This window comes from Anguilla rostrata, chromosome 7 (assembly GCF_018555375.3).
Source record: "Anguilla rostrata isolate EN2019 chromosome 7, ASM1855537v3, whole genome shotgun sequence".
NCBI classification, from domain to species: Eukaryota; Metazoa; Chordata; class Actinopteri; order Anguilliformes; family Anguillidae; genus Anguilla; species Anguilla rostrata.
Window position 1 is genome coordinate 52693765 of NC_057939.1, and position 20345 is coordinate 52714109.

The window sequence follows — 20345 nt, forward strand, 5'->3', positions numbered from 1 at the left end:
CAACACAGACATATGGCATTCGCAGTAAATACTCCCAGACAAGTACAAGAGCGTCTGGAAGCATCTGTTCCCTACAGAACCAGACTATACAGCGCTGTACCTCTCGTTGAAATCTGAAAGGTCAAGGAAACAGTTTTCTCATAAATAAAAAGCAAGACCTCAAAGACTATGGCAAAATCAAGTTTGGAAACTAAATTCAAGAATACAAGTAGGCAGTGCAGTTACTGCTGCCTTTACAGATCTAAGTAATTACAATAGAGATCTGTGACAATGCTGAGATAGCAGGTCTGAAATATACTGAGAGAAATAAGAATTAGCATAAAAAGATGCACTAATATGTACATTCTTGAAAAATTACACAAATATATAAAAATTACTGCATGATAATGGATGCTGTAATCATAAAAAGATCTCTATTTTTCATAAAATAAAGACTGAAATTCTTAGTTTTCCCTCTCCTCAAATGGCCGTCTAAATTTAAAAACATAACAGGTCAGTCCAAAAGGCCAATCCCCTTGACACAATACACCACTGTGATTTTCCCAGCAGCCAGTGCTGGACTGGAAATTGGCGATTACGTCATGGCTGCCTCCGTTATTTATTAAGATCTCAGGGTGACTCTTTTTGGCCGAGGGCAATCAATCAAGAGTAATTCACAATACGTATTCCCCCTTCACCTGGACAATTTAACAGCTGTGTTTGGCAAAAAAATAAGTCAATAAATAAAAAAAATACAGATGCTTTAACAAATTTATTATGCAAGGTCACCCTTGTAAGCATATATTGAAAATAGAAGTTAAATGGTCATCAGTGTTGTTGTTGTTTTTTTCTTTAATAAAATGTGATATTGAACTGAAATAAAGACCTAATAAAAGTACAGTGTCAGCAATTGGCAGACCCGTCTTTAAACCGGCATTTTCCCTAAAAGATAAAAATTTCACTTTAGCAGGGCAGATGTGAGTTCAAACAAATCTGCAGTCTAATATTTCAGTGGCATATCAGTGCTGTTGTGTATTATGCGTATGTCTTAAGCCTGGTGTAATATCGGAGACATAGGTTACCTGTCATTAAAAGCTATAATGGAAAGGTCCCATGCATTTTATAGGACATCGAACCTCTTTAAATGTTACGGTATAAGGCTGGTGCAAGCTACACAAACATATTTCAGCAGGCTGTCTCAGATAAAAGCATTTTTATTTGTAAGCCACAGCTCATATAACCTTAGTATTGTATACTCGAGACTAATATCTGTAAATAAACAACTGCGAAACCTTTTGAATATTATACATTGCTATTCGTTAAAAAAAAATTGTGGAGTACAGACTGGCACTTGCCTGATCTGTATCCAAGGGGGGAAAAAACATTTTAACCAAATACTTCACATATATTATATGTATATATGTTGTGTTCACTGCGATCTGCACAGGCACATATGATCGCCATGCTTCATGCACAAATTGAAGTGTTGGTGGTTTCCATGACTACAGAAACAGCGCTAAACCAATAGCCAGTCCACAACAGTGCTGAAACCACCAGCCATTTTGCCAATGGAAGCGCATAACGGATTTATATTGGAATAAACAGCAATTCAATAGGAACATGAGACACATTATGATGTTACAATGATATCTGACAATAAATAAATATTCCTCGCTCGCTAATGTATTGTCCCGTCTGCCACCACTGCACGGACCACGCGCCGCATATAAAATGCAGAAAATTGTGATTGTGTTTCACCTCTGCCAAGGGCCATTACATTGCGCTTTATCTCGCACGGGGACTGGTTTACTGCAATGCCATTCCAGTCGCTTTCGAACTCATTGCGAGCGTAAATGAACCAAAAAGAAGGGTGTCGCCGCGTCCAGACATTAGTTATGTGTACTGCAGCTTTATTTGGACTGACTCCACAAAACAAGCAGGTGTGTGGTTTCACTCGGGCAGCCGCCGTAGTGTGCGCTGCGTCTCTGTCTCAGATCTGTGTGGTGGACTTAAATTTGAGCGCTCAAGCTCTCGCCGTCTCCCGTGGACAGATAACGTTCGCTACGAAGCAATCCGATTTCTTTGGATGACTTTTTCCGACCACGGAGCTAGGTAAGCAATCTTGTTACTGAAACCTAACAACAAGCACCCGCGCGTGTTCCTGTCGCTGGACGAATGATACTGTTAATAGTGTATGCAACGGGGTTAATGATATTACCTAGACGACGTGAAATATGTAGATAATTATCAACACATAAGTCCACCAATAACTATTCATCTTGTTGATGTCTTTTCTAATAGCATGCATCCCTGATTATTTACGGTAGCCTGAACGTATAACGTTTTTTGTTTAAAAACGTGGAATCGGCATATAGTGTTTGAAATGAAAGTGGCCGTCTATCCTACGAGCTTGTAGAATGTTGAAGGCAGCGGAGAGTTCTGCCAGTACATCCACTGCTTTTGCCTGCCGTTACATTTAAATCTTGTCGATGCATTTCTCACGAACTGTAACGACTTTCTTTTTGGAACACGGTATGCCATATTAGTTACATTGTAGTGGAATAGAGTTGCACGTCCGGCTCACGAAATATGTTGACTTTGCTGTTCACTGAGAGTAACTGAAATGCGCTGCTCGGTGGTCTAAAGGCTTTTCAAATATGTAATACCGTGCCAAATGGTCATTTACGAAACACTGTAAAATCATATCCACAATGAATTTCATTATAGTTCTTGTGATTTACTCTTAACTATCGAGTTATGCAAAATAGATTACATGCAGTAATTTGTTCCCAGATGACCTTTCAAAACAACATATGAAGTGAATGCTCTTGAAAGGTACTAAAATTCCGCCAGTTTAGTTCACATTGAAGTGAAGTTATTGATCCCTGTGTGTCAGAACCAAGTCGTTGATAATTAAGTAGCCTATGATGTCAGGTCAAGGTGCTGTTGTAATTACTGCTTGTATTCATGCATTCATTAGTCGTCAGAATTATAGAACATATCGATTTTTTGTTTTAGAAAAAGGGAGAAGGACACATATTACGAGATCAGGTGAATTTTACAAATAGGCCTACAGTATATCTTGCAGTTACTTTAGTTTTTATACGCTGTGTCTGTGTCTGTCTTTTTTCCCTTTTAATTAACAATGAATATATTAGAGTTCTTCCCACTGTTGTCAAATTACATGGAACATAATTTTACACAAGGTTAATTATTGTGCATTATTTAATTAATAAATCTTTCCTTTTATCTTATACCCAGTTATGCTGCTATTCCCGACTTTACTCAAGTTGTATACTATGTAGGTAGCTAGTACACAGTGGAATGGCTATGCTTTTGTGGCGACGCCAATGCACAGTAATTAATGTTCATATTGTGCCTATTGCCATTTTAAATGTATCCAAACTTCCCTTGCATTATACATAGATTTTCTTCTTGTAGAGATTATCTTGTTGCTTCTGATCATAAAAAAGGAAATATGTGGAATAAATAAACTGAGGAATATTACATAACAGAATAAAACGTGTGTCTGTGGTCTTATCAAACTGTGCAGTACATCAGTGTTTATATGGCTGGTTGTAGTTGTAGGTGTCGTAGATTAAAACCTTCTTCTTGTTCTCTGCTCTGGCTATCTGTTCATCACTGCAGAAGGGTCAGCCCGTAGTTTCAGTCATTCACCACAGTACTTGATGGGTCATCATAACTAATTCAAGTCGGCTCGTTAGATAATTTAATTAAGGTCGTGGCTCTTTGGTGCATTTCTGTTCAAGGGTACATGTAGGGAAAACACAATGATCCATACTGACATGTGCCCTTGTGTTTTTCACCCAACATTCCCTGATAGCTTTTATGGAAACCGTTGAGGTACAGCAGACTTAAAGCCAGAGCCACTTGAACTGATATGGTTATGAGTTTATGGCAGATCTCTCCTTTCAGTGCTTTTAGGATGGTAGTACAGGCCAGTAACGATGATAGTATATCCTCTGTTGAATGTTTTTTCTTGGATTGAATCATCTTTTTTTCATGATTGTTTTAGGGTTGATGGCGTATGCTCAGGATTGTGTCATATTCAACCATCATGCCAAAAAAAAATTTTTATTTTTTTATTTGCAGTTTAAAAACCCATTTGATTTGCGGTATTAAACGGCAATGCAGTCATTCAGGAATGCCTCATAAAAAGGGTCTAGACCAAAAAGTTCAACAGTGAAGTCTAGCTTGGGGGGATAAGAAAATATTAACATAAGAAAGCATGTACAAAGTAAGCATTATTTTATAAATAGAAATGCAGGGGGAAAAAATCATGATTCTGGTTATGACTTTTTGCCACGACACTTGGCTATCAGACAAGAGTTGATTTTGAAATGATACCATTGCCTGAAGTATTGTTCCTCTAAAATTACGTGTAACAGTTATTTTATACCTTCTTCAAAGCTAATTCTACAAAGGATTGATGTCTGGAATGTCACAGACTAGGCGGGATGTAGGCCTATCTGTTAAATCATCCTGGGCTCATCAGCTGTGTTTTTGTATTTTATACCGTGTTACCTAACCTTTTTTTTTTTTTTAAAGACCGTGTGAAATTAAGTAGACGTGTGACATCCCTGTGGATTTTACGTGTCATACTTTTACTTCCTGTTAGCGTCGTCATGCGCGCGCGAGCTCATTCACAGGCATTCCACAGCACGTCTCCCATTCAGGGTTAGCGGTCTGAAATCGACACCGCGTAACACGATCGCTGGCGGAACCGAATACCCGGGGGGCGGTTTGATCCTTCTTATTGAAAGGTCCCATGCAGGACCAAACCTGGCCTAATGAAAAATACATAAACGAGAATAAAAAATGCATATATATGCATATATACGGGTATATATAATGCATAAAACAAATACATAATTAATGTATTATTGATTGCAACAAATAAAAAAATTACTTGGGCTGGGAGCATTGTTTAACTCTATTTTCAAGTTTATTTCTATTATAATTTTTATTTTTTTTAAGGGAAAGCACTACTCAGTTGTTAGGAGCTAATATGGTAAACATACTGCATGCAAAATTACTGATGCATTTAACGTGGATACCACGGCACTTACTGCATTGCTTACAGCTATGTGCTCGTACGATATTGAGTAGTAGATCAATTAGATTGTTGGATCATGGCTCTGGCCTATCGTATTAATCATCATCTGTTCACATAAAACAATCATGGAGTATGACACCTGTGTCGCAACTTACTGAAATTTAGATTTCATATTTTAAGTGGCAGTGGGAAAAAGCATTTTTATGTTCTTTCAGTGGAAAAGTAAGAACAGAACAAGTTGTTGATGTAAGATGTTGACGTAACCTGAGCTGTGCATTTTCAATGCAAGTGATTTTAATAAAAGATCGTTCATTTTTTTAATTACCTAAAAATTACTTTTAGCACTGCGTAGGGCTGAGACTATGACGGTTTAAGAAAGTATAAATATAGTTCCACAATTTGAAATAAATTAGAAGCACAGTCAAATCAGAAAGTCAAAGAAAGTTCTAAAATCGCCACTCATTGAATTTACTAAAACATTTCAGAAACGTCCAGAGATTCTGCAAAAAAAATTTTTTTTTAAAAACATATAAATTTAGTACAAATCTGCAAGAAATGTTTTTCATACAAAAAGTAAGTAGGGGAACAATAATTAGGACTGTTTCCTGAGAACCTACCCTCAGCAGGGCACCAACTAACAATGGAGAGGGGAAATGATCTCAGAAATCTAAATGCCTTGAGGTCACTTGGCCTTTTGAAAAAGAGGTCACACAAACCTATTCCCTTTTCAAAAGTAGCAGTGATTTTAGGTGTGATAGGCGCAGTATCAGATTGAAACATTGTTTTTTTTTTTGTTGTTTTTTTGCAAAGTCTGTGGCAGAAGTGAAACCAATGTGAAAAGAAAAGTTATGGCAATTTCTAATCTGAAATTAATTGAAATCTAATTGCTAACTTTTGAGTGTGCTTTAAGTGTAACCTGGGGATAGCAGTAATGCAGCCTTCAGACAATGCTTAACCCTTTAATGTGTGAGGTCACAAACATGTGATTAGAATGTTCTTAACTGAACATTCTAATGCTGATGTAACAGTCACTACTGGCAGCTGAAAGCCACTGAGTTATAGAACACTCATTTAGAATTTTGAAAAACATTCCAAATAGCCTGCACTTCAAAGGGTTCAGGCTTTCTGAGGGGCTCCACAGAGATAGGAAAGCTTTAATGACAGCGCTCTGTGATCAGTTCTCTGGCCATCATCACCACGGGAATGTCATCGCAGCAGCGCTCCGAGCTGTGGCTCAGTCAGCAGGCTGCAAGGTCCCTGCATGCAAAAAACTGTCTCAACAACAAGCGGCAGCCTACATTTTAATTTGGGACGTTACGAAGACAGGGTCTCCTTGTTTGATGAAAGAAGTGTCGCCTTGCGCTAAAGAAAGCAGTCTTTTGCACTGAGCCACACCAGTGAGGTAGGTGCAAATCCCTGTTTACATCTTTTTAAGTGAACGCTTAGAAAGCATTTGGTTTTTCAGCACTGAGCGCAGGCAAATTAGGCTTGTTTTTAGCTGAGGGGTGGGCTCGCTCTGGCTGAAATAGTCCCTGGGTTCCAGATTATAAACAGCCATTTAATTTAGATAATTCCTGGATTTCTTTGGCCTAGGTCTGCGCGTTCTGTGGAAATGCTTCATTTCAGTTGAAATGTTTCGAAATCTGGACTGAAATCTGGCAGAGCGAAGGCCATTCGTTATTCCTGGCAGTATAAAATGATATTCCTCTCAAACCAAAAATAATGGCATCAATTTATTGCCGTTATATGAAGGAAATCATAGTTTGTCTTGCCTGAAATGTGCTTCATGCCACGTTACACTCTAGTCATTCTTCCACAGGCAGGCTAGATCTTTAATGCAAATGAAAGATGTGGCTGTGTGTCACCCACATGTTGGTGTATATGTTCAGGAATGCGGACAGAGATGCAGGGCAGCGTTTTCCCATCAAACCCCACTCAGAACCACTTTGCCTAAAAGGCTTTGATCTCCCCAAAAATAGCACCTCGCTTGGCTTCCAGTTCCTTGTTAGGCCGTTTGCAAGTAATACAGAAATCATCGCATTTCAAGGAAAAAACTGGTTTGATTGTCTGGTCTGTCTTTGGGTTAAGTTGTACGTGACTCTGATACTAGATGCAAGGTTGAGACCTTTGATCAGTTGCATTTTATTTTTTTTGTTTGTTTGTTTGTTTGTTTTTTCATAGTCAAGAAGAGTCGGTGTTGGATTCTATTCCAGCTAAATTACTGCTGAGGTATACACACAGTGCCAGTAAGGTGATGTCATCGAGGATTATTCCTCTCTCCGAGAGGCCAAACCAGGAAGTAATGTGGTCACTCAATAGGAGGACGTGCCCCCGTTCTAAAAATAAGGCCACGTAGTACCTTTAAAAGGTGCAAGTATGCGAGCAAAGGCTGTGCACCTTATTAGGTTGAGGGTGTCATTTATCGGAGTCATTTAGATCGGTGGTAACCAGCCCTGTTCCTGGAGATCTACCGTCCTGTAGGTTTTAGCTCCAACCCTAACAAAGCACACACCTCATTCAGCAGCTAGAGCAGGGCTGCCCGACCCTGTACCTGGAGATCGACCGTCCTGTAAGTTTTCACTCTAACCCTAACAAAGAACACAGCTCATTCAACAGCCAGAGATCCTGTTGAGCTGCTAATTGTTAGAGTCAGCTGTGCCAAATTAGTGTTGGAATGAAAATCTACAGGTTGGTAGTTCTCCAGGAAGAGGGTTGGCTACCACTGGTATAGAGAGTGGAATCAGCCAAGGGATGCAACCCACACACCCACTGTTGAAATGGTTGAGTCGGATCAACATAGCATGCAGGAGTCATTACTGATCTCCTGGTCTTGCCTAGTGTGTATTTAGTGGGAATTTCCCATGATCATCGTTTGTCCATGTCAACAGTTGGCATGACATCCACAGCATGGCCATGGTTTAACTAGGTATCGGTCTGGACTATTTGAGGAATGGCTGTTAGGCCGTGAAACCTGTGATTTGCTTCCTCCTTCTGTCAACCGTGCTGACGTGCAGAAGGACGCATTGTCCCTGTGCACCTCAGGATGTACCTCAGGCCGCACAGCGTGCAAGCGACGCTCAGAATTCGATAACTCATCAGTCCGCCGTGAGGGAGCGCTCCCGTCCGGGCAGAGAAAGTGAACTCTGCGGTCACCACGGCGACATCAGAATGATTAAGACCTCTGCTAAGTTCTCTGCTGATCCTGCTCAGGGTTAGGATTCAGGGAAACTGAATTATCCGGCTGTGACCGTGAATGAAGAAAATACATTTGCCGTGTAAGTTCAATTGATACAGTATGTCCGTGGCACACAAAGATGTGTACAGTTGCGCTTGCTGCTGTTGGCCAGACCATGAAGAAAAAAAATAAATAAATACATTACTGCACATGACCAACTGACTGCTGAAAGCGAGACTTGAAGATTAGTGCTGCTCTCTCTCTCTCTGTCCCTCTCTCTCTCTCACTCTCTCACTGCCTCTCTCTCTCTCTCGCTCTCGCAGGTGAACAGAAGCTCTCGTTCCCCGTGTTTGCTTTTCAGGTTTACCCTTTCGCTCCGGGCCACACATTACCGAATGCCGATTGCCCAAAGTTGAGCGGTCAGTTCCATTTGTCATCGTTCACTGGCCACATGAGGTCAGGGTGGCGTTTCCCCCCTTCCCAAAGCCTGACCGTAGGGCAGGCCCCATTGAGGGATGAGCGCTGTCAACAGCATTAAAGCTCCGGCAGTAAAAATAGCGCCCGCATAACGCGGCTCGCGGTGAAAAGAAAATCACGTACGGCCCGGACCTCGTCTCTTCTTCCTGCGTGGCGGCAGGCTGGAACGAGCGAGGTTCGAACAGCGCCCATTTTAAAGATGCGGATTCAGGTCCTGCAGCCCGAGGTGAAGGTCTCGTGCCACGCCCGCTTTGATGTTGAAAGTTCTCATCATCATCGTCATCGTCATCATCAGAACTGGTTCTCTCCCTGTCCGGGTGCCTTTCTTAATGCCATTAATCTTGCGTGACGCGTGCCTTGTGCGCCACATAGCCGGGATGTTTGTGCAGAAAGGTGGTCCTCCTGCGTACATTCACGCGTTGTCACTCTTTCGCCCCCCGAGAGGCGCTGAGTAACTTTTCCCGAGCCCCTAGAAGTACGAGTCCGCGTCTGAGAATAGCCCAAAACCACAGCACAGCACTCGAGCGGTAGACCACTCTCTTCTCTCTCTCTCTCTTCGTCGGCCTTTGGGCTCCAGAAAATCAGACAGGATCAGACTCGGAGGGAAAACGTCTGAGAGGCGCTCGTGTTCCCCTCCGGCACAAGGAAAAAGAGATCGATGCACAGATCACAGATGCTTCACTCTTTCGCACGCGTTCTGTCGCTCCATTCACACTCTCTGCTTGGTAAGTTTCTCTTCCCCTCTTCTCCGTTTTGTATCGTCGGTTCAGGATTTTACGTTTTGCGGAATGACAGTCTTTCCTCTATCATTTTATGGAGCTCATAGTTTGGCAGTGTGAGTAGCTGGCCTTTTATCTTTTTTATGTAATTATTTAGGATAGACTACATATTGTTTCATAATTCACGTGTGCAATTAAGAATACCACTAACTGTTGTTCCATATTACCCATGTTGGAGTTACTCACCAATAATCGCTTGTTACCAAAATTATGTAGTTTTGCTACACATGCATAGCTGCAACTTAATCTGAAGTGTATACGCAGCCTTCTCTGATACAATGTTTTGGACCAGCCACAACATTTGGGATTCCTCTACCTGGATTTTAATATTCACAGGAAATTATTAATCGCTTAATTGCAGGTTATTGGTTAAAAGTATTGAATGAATGGCAGTTCAAATGCCTGGAACATTAGCATAGAGGAACCCTATCAGCCCTATATAATGATTTCACTGCAGTGTTAGAAAGTCAGTGGTCTCAGTGTGAATGCGCCAAGCTGAGCTGCAACCGACTGCAAAAACTTATTAACTGAAAGACAAACACTGAGACTCACTGGCGCATACCCACACATCATGTCAGCATTTGCAATTCAAATACAGAATAATCCCTGTGCATATGGTCACTCTTTGTCTTTCTCTCTCTCTCTCTCTCTTTCTGTGTGTGTGTCTGTCTCTGTCACACACATGCACACCTCTCTTTCTCTCAATCTCTCTCACACACACACACACACACACTCTCTCTCTCTTTCTCTCTCTCACACACATATACACACTCTCTCTCTCTCTCTTTCTCTCTCTCTCACACACACACATTCACAAGACACGTGACTTGCAAATGTTTGACTTCGATGAGCCTCACTAAACAGTGTGATTCCTATGAAAAACTGGGCTGTAAAACAGTGAGGGGGGGTGGGTGTTGGGGGGGGGGGGGGCATAGGTGACTCGTGTCTAAATAGAGCCCGTTTGCCTGGCCATTAAAGAGTCTCCGAGCCCGCCTCTCCCTGACGGACAGGGACCTGAACTTGTCTAGCGCAGGAGACAATAGGCAGGCACTGGTGGAGCAGGGGGGGGGGGGGGGTCACGTTCCACGGGGTCAGGATCTCGTCCCTTTCAGTGGGAACAAAAACAAGGTCAAAGCGGTTTCTGTTCAGCCAATCAGATGCCCTCGTTCCTAGAATGCTGTGCGGTTTCGCCTTGGTGGTGTCGAGTAAAACCGCAGGCTGTGTGACTGTCGAGCGTTTTGTCGAACTGTTTGATTTTGGTCAATACTTCCTCAGATTTCTTTTACTCCCTTTGTTCAGTGTTTAGTCATCACCAGATATCATGACCAGAGCACTGACATGCACGTGAAACAGTATGCAGGCCATATTTATCGCGTGTCTTATCGTAGTTCAAACATACTGCAAATGAGGGGGGGAGAGAAGAACAAATTAAACACGGAGCGAACAGCCCTGCTCCTGGAGATCTACCTACTCTAACAAGGCACACACTCATTCAACAGATCTTGTTGAGCTGCTAATTAGTGGAGTCAGGTGTGCCAGATTAGGGTTGAAATGAAAACGTACAGGATGGTAGATGTCTAGGAACAGGGTTGGTTACCTCTGGTCTGAAGAGACCACTCAACTTTGTTTCTGGAGCCTAAATTGGCTGATTGGAATAAAAAGAACCCGTGCACACTGCAGACCTCCAGGACTACAGATTGTGATTGAGTGAGATCATGAGGATCAGGTGGAGAGGTCATCTCTCCTCAGTTTATTATTATCCTTCCTCTGCAGGACCCCAAGGCTCTGCTGGGGTCTAGGTCTGTTCCCAAAAACGCACTGCAACCAGGCAGCTTGCAGTCTTCTTATCTCCTTATATCCAGTGACCGCAAACCCATTTGTGCTCCTACACCAGCCTCTGTGAAGCAGGCAATGATGTCAGAAATTTCACTGCACAAAATAAAGCAGGCGGGCTCTCAGAAATTCCGTTCCATTCCGAGCCTATCAAAAAAAACATGCTGTAAAACTGTAAAAATGTTTTTATTAAACCATCTCCAGAAAGAAGTGAACCGTTCCTTTAAATGTTGAAATGTTTTTATAAAAGTAGTTTGCAGAATTTGGACCTCTGATGTCAAATAAAAGTTTAATGCTTTGCTCATATGTTGTAATGCAATTATGGAAGCAGAACTAAACACTGACACAGCTAATTATCCTTATACAGTTAATTACTGAAATTAACATCCAGCATCTGTTTGTGATTAATGTTATTAGAGAAAAGAGTGTATCAGCACTTTCACTTTAGCCTCTAAAGAGTAATATTTTTTTTGACATCGAGAATTCAACACTGATATCCTGTAATTTGATACAAATTAACCAAGTTCTGTTTGAGACAGAAAATCACATGGCCTATTAAAAAAGATTTTAAGCTCATGATCTTGTCTTCAGTAAAGACAAAATAAATACTGCTTATTAGAGACAACAGCCTCCATTTTTAATCTGGCCGCTTTTGTACTCACTGTTTATGCACAGCCTCGCACAGAACTTCAGCGAATCGGTCGACGGAATTACGGAAAGCGTTACTGAAAAGCGAGAGTTCCTATTCATGTCAAAAAAAGAGAAAGAAGTGAGGAAGTCTTCATTTGTGAGCTCTTACAGGAGGTCGTCTGAGTTGGCTGACGGCTCAGAGAAAGCCTTTTTGACTCCATCGGTATTTTTAGTCTGTTGAAGGAGTATCTCGTCACCACTTTCAAACACTTCAGCTTAACCCCTGTAATCATCTGGCCATATCATGTTACCAGTAACTGAGAATGTGTAACAATAGAAATTTTGCACCACAGTAGATAGTTTCCTTTCTTGTAGTTCTTATTTGAAAAAGAAATTTCTGCATGCTGTTTATAATAATTTTAGTCCCGTTTCTTTTCTGTGACTATGGAAACATTGGAGGCCTCCAATCAGTAGTATTCAGTATGAATCTTTATGATGAGAAGTTGAGGGCATCCTGTGCCATAGGATCCGGGGGTGGGATCGTATTACGTGCTGACATAAAAGAGACATAATTCTCAGCTTATTAGTTCATTGGTCGCCAGGGGTTTTTCCAGAGGTCAAGCAGCCAATTAACCGATAGCTCCCCTTAACCAGCGGGCCGGACCCCACTGTGTGCCGGGCTCCTCCGATGGCACAAATGTCAGTCCATTTAAATATTTGTCTGATTATTTCGAGAGAAAATGCAGCCCCGGTGGCTGCTAAGTGGGAACCTGTTCCCCATGCAGGGAGGCCCAGGCGTATTGAATTCAATACCCTCCTAACGTCCACAGAATGCGCCTCTCATGTGCCGTCCCACAGCTGGGACCCCCCCCAAACTGCCCCCCCCTCCTCCTCCTCCTCCAGAGGCCCCAGGCCATCCCATCTACACAAGCCACATTACAGAGCCATGCAGCGATCACTCACTGTATGTTTAGCCTATATATATATATATATATATATATATATATGCAGTCGAGGACAGCACAGGGATGCAGTGGATGGCATTGTGGCCTCACAGCAAGAAGGTCCCAGGTTCGAATCCCAGGCAGGGCCCTTCTGTGTGGAGTTTGCATGTTCTACCTGTGTCTACGAGAGTTTCCTCCAGGAACTCCGGTATCTTCCCACAGTCCAAAGACATGCAGTTTAGGCTAACCAGCAGTGAGGCTAGGCTTAGCAGGTCAGGCTAATTGCAGACTCTAAATTGCCTGTAGGTATGTATTTGTGAATGAATGGTGAGGCAATGGTGCATGTGCCCCGTGATAGATTGGCGACCTGTCCAGGGTGTACTCCTGCCTCTCACCCAGTGCATGCTGGGATAGGCCCCAGTCCCCCTGTGACCCCTTGTGTTGATTTTGACTAACGTCTGAGTCGCCGTGTGAAAATGCTCATTCATTGTGTCGGCCTATAAAAAAAGAAATAAATAATATTAAAAATAGCAAACATAGTCAAATAATAATAGTAAATTATAACACTTACATATTCAGTGCACCCTCTCAAGGGTTGTTATGGCACAATATAAGCTTTATACAATGTTTTAAAGCTTTACGGAATTTGCTTATCTGTTCACGAGTCTCAGAACTTGAGCATGGCGTAATTTCACTGGTGGGAGTGATTTTTAAGATGACGCTCGCACACGTCTCAAATCCGGCGAGTCCGCGCCTTGGGTGAAATGGCAGACTTGATGTGTTCTCGGGCTCCATTTTAAATTGCTTATTTACTTTCTGTGGAATGAGGATGGCTTCGATCCCGTTAGAACGACAGTCGTGTCTACGATGCGCGCACGTTATCAAGACGAAGAGGCTTGGCTACGGTGTGCTTATGACTTCCATAAATCACTGAGACGTTTGCACCTTTGAGAACACTGACTTATTTGGAGATGCAAAGGAAGCCTTTCGGGGCAAGCTTAAGCTTTACCTTACAGGTTTCTTTCCTTTGCATTGAAAAACACAGCTGTTCTGACTGGTGGAAAAGTTTCAGTGCCTGGTCTGTTAGTTCCACTTGGACCCATTTTTTTGTGAACTATTTCTACCATGATTTGTCACACTAATATGGCCCAATTAGACTGCAATGGTGGAGCAGTTCTTGGGGAGACCAAAGTTCCACAAGCAAGGGTGCGACAAAATTATTATCAATCCCGATCGGCATGGTGGAATTAGTTTGGAAAAATGGGTCCAAAGTTATCCTTCAACCCACTCACTCTAATCTAGAGGTTTTTCCTTGCTGCAAATTACAGTATGTATGTAGCATTAAAGCACTGAGCATAGCAAACCCTGGCAGTAGAATACCTCCATAGGAATTCTTGCTGGACTGAGCCCAAATGGGTGCCTCAATACTAGGGGATCCTCTAGAGGAGCATCTGGACCCAACCTCGGCTTTTTAGGGAATGCGTTCCTGCTGCTCGCACATAACTCAGGCCCCATGCTGTTGGAAACGAACACCAGGAATAATATTTTGTCTGGAAATTACGGATGGTGAGATGAATCCAAATTTCCTCAATACTTATTTGAGGTCTTTTCTTTTTTTTTCGGTTGTTTTTCTAGACGCTCTTTTTCTTCTGAAACTAAAATGGAGGAATGTATACTTTGCTGATTTCACTATTTATTTGGTTGAACATGCACCCAAGTTATTGTCTTACTACGCCATACATATATGAGGGGAAAATATTATCTGGAAGTACAATATGGGCCTGGTCTTCATCTGATAATGGGGTTATCAGTATTGATTCAGTTGGATTAGAGAATGTGAGTCTTCATGAAAGCCTTGCATGCTCTTTATGCCAGGGTGTCTGCCCATATGGAAAATATATTTTTTAATTTTAATAAATGTTGTTAATTTATGCATTTCATACACATTTTACACAATATCGTTGAATAGATTTTGAATTTCCCGCCATATATTTTGATATAATACTTTTCCACGTGGGTGTGTGGGAGGACCACTACGACAGCCACAAGGTTGAGTCTACAGGTCTATTGGACCTCATTTGCTGGGTTTGTACTTGTATTTATATATGGATTAATACCAGCCAGTGTAAACTCAGGGTGAAGGAGCGCAAATCATGGGCATATGTTGTTGCTGTTTTATTAGACTGAGCGACTTGCAGAAAATGTCTCTGTGCTTCTGGTAAATCTGCGGGTGAATTAGCCCATTCATGTTAGGAGAAGGTTTGTTGTGATTGTTGAACATTTTATGTAACGCTGAGATCGCTAAGCTATTTGCGTAATGACTTGAGTTACTGTTTACTATTTACTCACTCGCAGTTCTCTCCAGGTGACGTTTGTAACGTGATCCCATGCATAGATCTTAAACATATCTCTGAGTATGTGTAGTCTGTGACTACGGTTTTCTTATTACAGGGGTTAAATGATTCCATCTCACACCCATTCACTCACTGTAGCAAGTTCTGGTACTTATAATGAGCCTGTCTGTTGTTGTATTTTTTGGAAATTCACCATTAGAGTAGGAATTATTCACTGATTTATTCAGACCTTGCTTGCTTAGCTTTGTTGTAGCGCCATGAGTTTTATGGTGGCTCTTTGAGATTGCTGGCAGTACTTTGAAAAATGGTTTGCTGGACCGCAGTGTCACTTTGCCTTCCCTGTTTTGGGTTTCTGTGGTTGAACGTCATACTGTAATTCTCAGTACAAGGCTTTAATCAGGCTCTGGTTGTGGAGCCGGAGACCAAAACAGCTCTGGAGGAACTGTTTTTGGCTAATGTACTCTGTCATCGAATCCCTGCTTACATAAAGCAGCAGCTTCCATTTTGACTTCATCTGAAGGTTTTCTCATATATTCGTAATTTGCAGCTAGTTCTATAAAGGGGCACGGTAGGATATTGACCAATCAGAGTGTGTGAGATGAATAAGTGAAAAGGCTCAAGCTTTTTGAGAACTGTTACACGAGATAATGTCAACATTTCATCAGCTATTCGCCCCAGAGCTCTCTAGTTAAGCCTTACTTTGATGTGCAGACCCCCACTGAGTTTGGGGTAAATATAATTTCAGTTTTTTTCCTTGTTAGAGATGCATTCAGTCACATCTCTGAATCAGTAATCTGTTAATGTTGTTAATTTACTCAGGCACCAGGAAGATGTCAGACATTAATTTCATACATCAACGTGATGAACTTACTTTTCAGTACTTGACAAATGTTGTTAATTTTTTTAAAAGTCTGCTTCTGGGATAGCTTAAGAGGAATCATGCCTGCTCAGCAGTCACAGCTTTTAATTTGAGGAATAAGATCAGAATCTTGTGATTAGAATATTCCTAAATGAACATTCTAATGCTGATGCAACAATCGATACTGGCAATTGAGGCAATGGAGTTCTAGAACACTTAGAATTTAGAATCAGAACTTCAGGGAAAATAGTATGCTACTCTTCAAAGGGTCAAAAGTGAATGGCGAAGCTGGCTATTTGAATGGCCTGATTAAAAAGAAAATCGATGTTAATATTTTACAACTGTCTCACTGCCTGCGTGGCATCACAATAAATGACCTCAAATGAAAACACTTCTCGCAGTGAAAAATGGATTTCACAGCAGCATTTTGTTACAGTGGACCAAATTATGTGTCATTGGAGCTATCGAAGCCATGCTAACCTAACTAATGAGGGACACTAAACCGATAAATCAGGGATTGTGCCGTCTGTATTGACAACCATTTCCATCAACATTCCCCAAACGCTGCATTTCTGGGCTGAACACAGAGCAGGATGCCAAGACACGTCTAACAAATGATCTTGGTTTCCTAACAAATAACCAGGAAAGTGCTCCTTATCCATTAGCAGAAGTGAACGAAAGCAAAACAACAAAGCTTAACAGTTTTTTTTCTGTGGTTTTTTTTGCACGCGGTCTGATTGTGATCCCAAAGCATGGTGTTTAGCTCGCACAGGACTTTTCGGTGCCCGAATTCTTCCCACAAAAATGTGCATTATAAATAGCCTGGCTCCTGTTCAGTTATTCGGGATTCTGCCTTTTTTGGAATGTCTGCAGATGCACGGCTAAGAGAAACATGTTTGGCTCTGAGATTGCGTTCTCTGAGATAAGCTGGTTGATTGCGTGATCATAGAATGCTGTGGTTTTCCAGTCAGACCTCACCACTGTATTCCGAGATACCTGAGCAACCTGTTTGAGACCACCTGCAAGAGTCTGTTCATTCCATATTGTGTATCCGCGTAGTGTACATGCTTGTGACATTCAGACTGTTAACGGCAACCAAGACATCATCCAGAAAATCAAGGCGATCTGAACTCTAAAATAGCAGGTATGTACCATTTTTTTAAGGAAACATCGGGGTTAATCTTTCACGTTAATCAGGTTAATCAGTCAAGGAGGTTTTTAGGAAAATTCAGTCATATTGTATGTATCAAATTGTGATAGCATGTACTGAACTCATGCTAAAACACATTTGTACAAGAGTGATCAGGGTGTTCTTCGGTTAATAGCGCTTCCTAAACAGAACAGCAATGTTGTTTTACTTAATCATATTTTCATTCTTCAGTATTTACTCACTTCTGTTCACCAACGGACTACTCTTATTATGGACTAGAGAATAGGCTGCAGTGTCACAGCAGAGATTGTACCTTCAGTTGGTGTATTTCAGCATCGTGCAGATGCTTTAGGATGAGTTATGATGTGGTTTTACGTAGTCGGTCTTCCCCTAGCTGTGTCAACAATTTGCAGAGATCTGTCAGCCTAAAGGGGAATCCTGGGACTGCTAATGTTAAGTCCCCTGTGGTGTGGATCCACCCGCTTTTCAGGTTCTGCACTCTTAACAGTGACTGTGCCAGGGCTGTACGGGAAGAGATGATGGATAGCAGAGCCTCTCAGCCTCTGTTTGCGTATTTTTGCCAGAAGGGACTCCAGTCGCATTACTTAAGAAATGAAACATGTTGTTGATGATGATGATTAAGACTTCAGTGTTCCTTCCACATCCTGTCCAATTTGACCACTGATACTGTACCTGTGTGCAGGCCTGGTTGTGCTTATGACTCGAAGTTGAAATACTGTTAAGTGCTGCTTTTGCTTCAGGGAAATGTATTTTATTCATTCATGTTGGCGATGATCACTGAACTCGCCAAACTGTGTTTGTAAAGAGGAAAACTGTTGAGGTTACTGTCTGAGATTTACGCTTTGCATAAGGGCTTATGCATAATGCAGTGCCACTTAGTCCACGGCATGCCTCTCTGGTTACATGCATTTCCACTGTTTGTGTTGTGAGCCTCCTCTGCCCAACAGAGTAACCGATCATTTAACAGGAAATGTTGTCTATGGTAACAGGAAGAAGCTGTCCATCAAGCGCATCTGTGTGCCTATTGAAGTAGATTGTGTGGCAGAGACCACCATTGCAATTCTGGTGTTTTGAAAGAGAAGAGCTCTTTTTTTTCCCTCTGGAATCCCTGCTAAGATATAATTGTGGCTTCTCCAGTGATCTGGCCGATAACTAAATTACAGTCATAAGATAAACCACTGGACCCAAAATGAAAGGGTTTCTACGCTGCAATAGGGTACCTTCTACATAGCTTTAGGAAAAGGGAAACCAGCCTCAAAGGAGCTGGCATCCACTTCCTGCATGGCACGTTTGTTTTTGTTTTGTTCTTCATTTATAGTTATATCCAGACGGCTGTTATTTATTATTAAGTTGAGCAAATTAATCTGCAAGTTAACTTTATTTGATACAGGTTTTTATAAACAGTGGCTGATATGGACCTACACGCAATCTAAGTTGTGAACGCATGCTATTGAAATACAATAAAGAAACCCACTGCAATTTAATCTTTCAACAAAATACAAGCAGACATGAAGCACGTAAGTTATTGCAATGCGGCCTCGGTGGGTAGAATAACGAGTCAGTCTTTTTAATGTCTAAATGTGTGCAGTCAAAAGCTACGTCGTTCAGCGCCGAGAAAGGAAATTATTATCCTCTGTTTGTGCACCCATCCCGCTAAGGCGTTTGAGTGATATCTTAACGGTTTTGTCGAGGTTCCTGGGTAATTGAAACCTATTTCTCCAGGGGAATTAGCTCCGAGCCAATAGCCGGGGTAATTTGCATATCACAATCCAGCCTTTTATTTGCGGGAAAGTGGGTGGAATGAAGCTCTTCAGGAGCGAAATTATGCGCTGTGGGGAGAAACACAGCGTCTCTATTGTCCCAACATGGATGACACCTGCACGCAATTATCCCAACACGGGAGGAAAATGAGAGGGGGAATAAAAACAGGAAGGCAGTTTGATTGAGTGTTTTCTTGTAGAACTGTTGCCCTATTGGTGTTGCCTTGTTATTATTATTATTGTGTGTTTGCAGTGAGCTGACTCAGCCTGTCCAAGTTCAGATGCCAACTACGAACATATTAATCTGTTAGACTCCTATTTGTTGCATGCCCAGAATACTTGAGGATATGAGGATTGGTTAAAGTGGCAGAGTAATGTGTCACAAATATAATGCCAGAGCCAGTGGGTAACAATAGTTCCCAAAACTAAGAATTTCCAGGCCAGTCCCTTATGCTAAAGAAGACCGTCAAGTGAACGGATAGTTCTCCAATTAAGCACCAGTCCTTGTAATATCAGTGAAGATAAAAAAAAACACTGTTTCTGATAAATTCAGTAAGGAATTTTTTGAGCGAGAACGATGATTTAATGACATTACGGTATGTGTTTGGGTTTGTTTAAAAGAAGGCCATAATATTTGTAGCTGTAGATACCTGCATATTTTCCCATGCCAATGCAGTAGCTGAACCTGGGGGGGGAGTTTCTTATTTCAGACATGTTTCATACTGCATTCTTGCTATGACTGAGGCAGTTTCTGTTTTTGTAGAATTTTAATAGCTGACAGTAAGTTTAAAGATATTTCAGTTCCCATCTCCCACGCCAGTGTCAGTGGGCCAAAGTAACTGACCCTCAGTGGGTCCCCTTTTATAGTTTTATTTGATGGATGTGGTCTGGGGACACTGAGTTCTGGCCCCGGTGTCCCAGGGTTCTTGTTTATGGCGGTCCAGGTTAGCTCGGGCCGTACTTCTGCTGCCGAGAGGAGTGTACACTGGGAAGGGTGAGAAGAGGTCAGAGGTCAGCTCCAGTCTGGCTGATTCACTGCCCTTAAACTGAACCGTCTGTTCAGTAAGAAACATTTCATTTGAGGTGTTTGGCAGATGCTTTTATCCAGAGCAGTTTACATTCCTTTTTACATACAGCCCATTTATTAACTGGATATTTACTGAAGTGTTTCAGGTTATGTACCTTGCTCATGGGTACAATGGCTGTGCCCCACTTGGGAATCAAACCTGTAGCTTTGGCATTGCGAGCCCAGTTTCCCAATCTCTATAGAGTATAGCCACCCCAAAACAAACAAGGAAGCTGGTAAA

General features: G+C 41.8%; 1 protein-coding gene across 2 annotated transcripts in view; it reads left to right on the forward strand.

The window, feature by feature from the left end:
* The first annotated feature begins 1585 nt into the window (after positions 1–1585).
* Positions 1586–20345, forward strand: part of sorbs2b (sorbin and SH3 domain containing 2b) — a 56764-nt gene continuing 38004 nt past the window's right edge. For both annotated transcript variants that reach the window (XM_064345075.1, XM_064345076.1), the window contains exon 1: positions 1586–2091. In XM_064345075.1, coding sequence (XP_064201145.1) covers positions 2066–2091 — 26 coding nt within the window. In that variant the 5' untranslated portion in view covers positions 1586–2065. The remainder of the gene's footprint in view (positions 2092–20345) is intronic.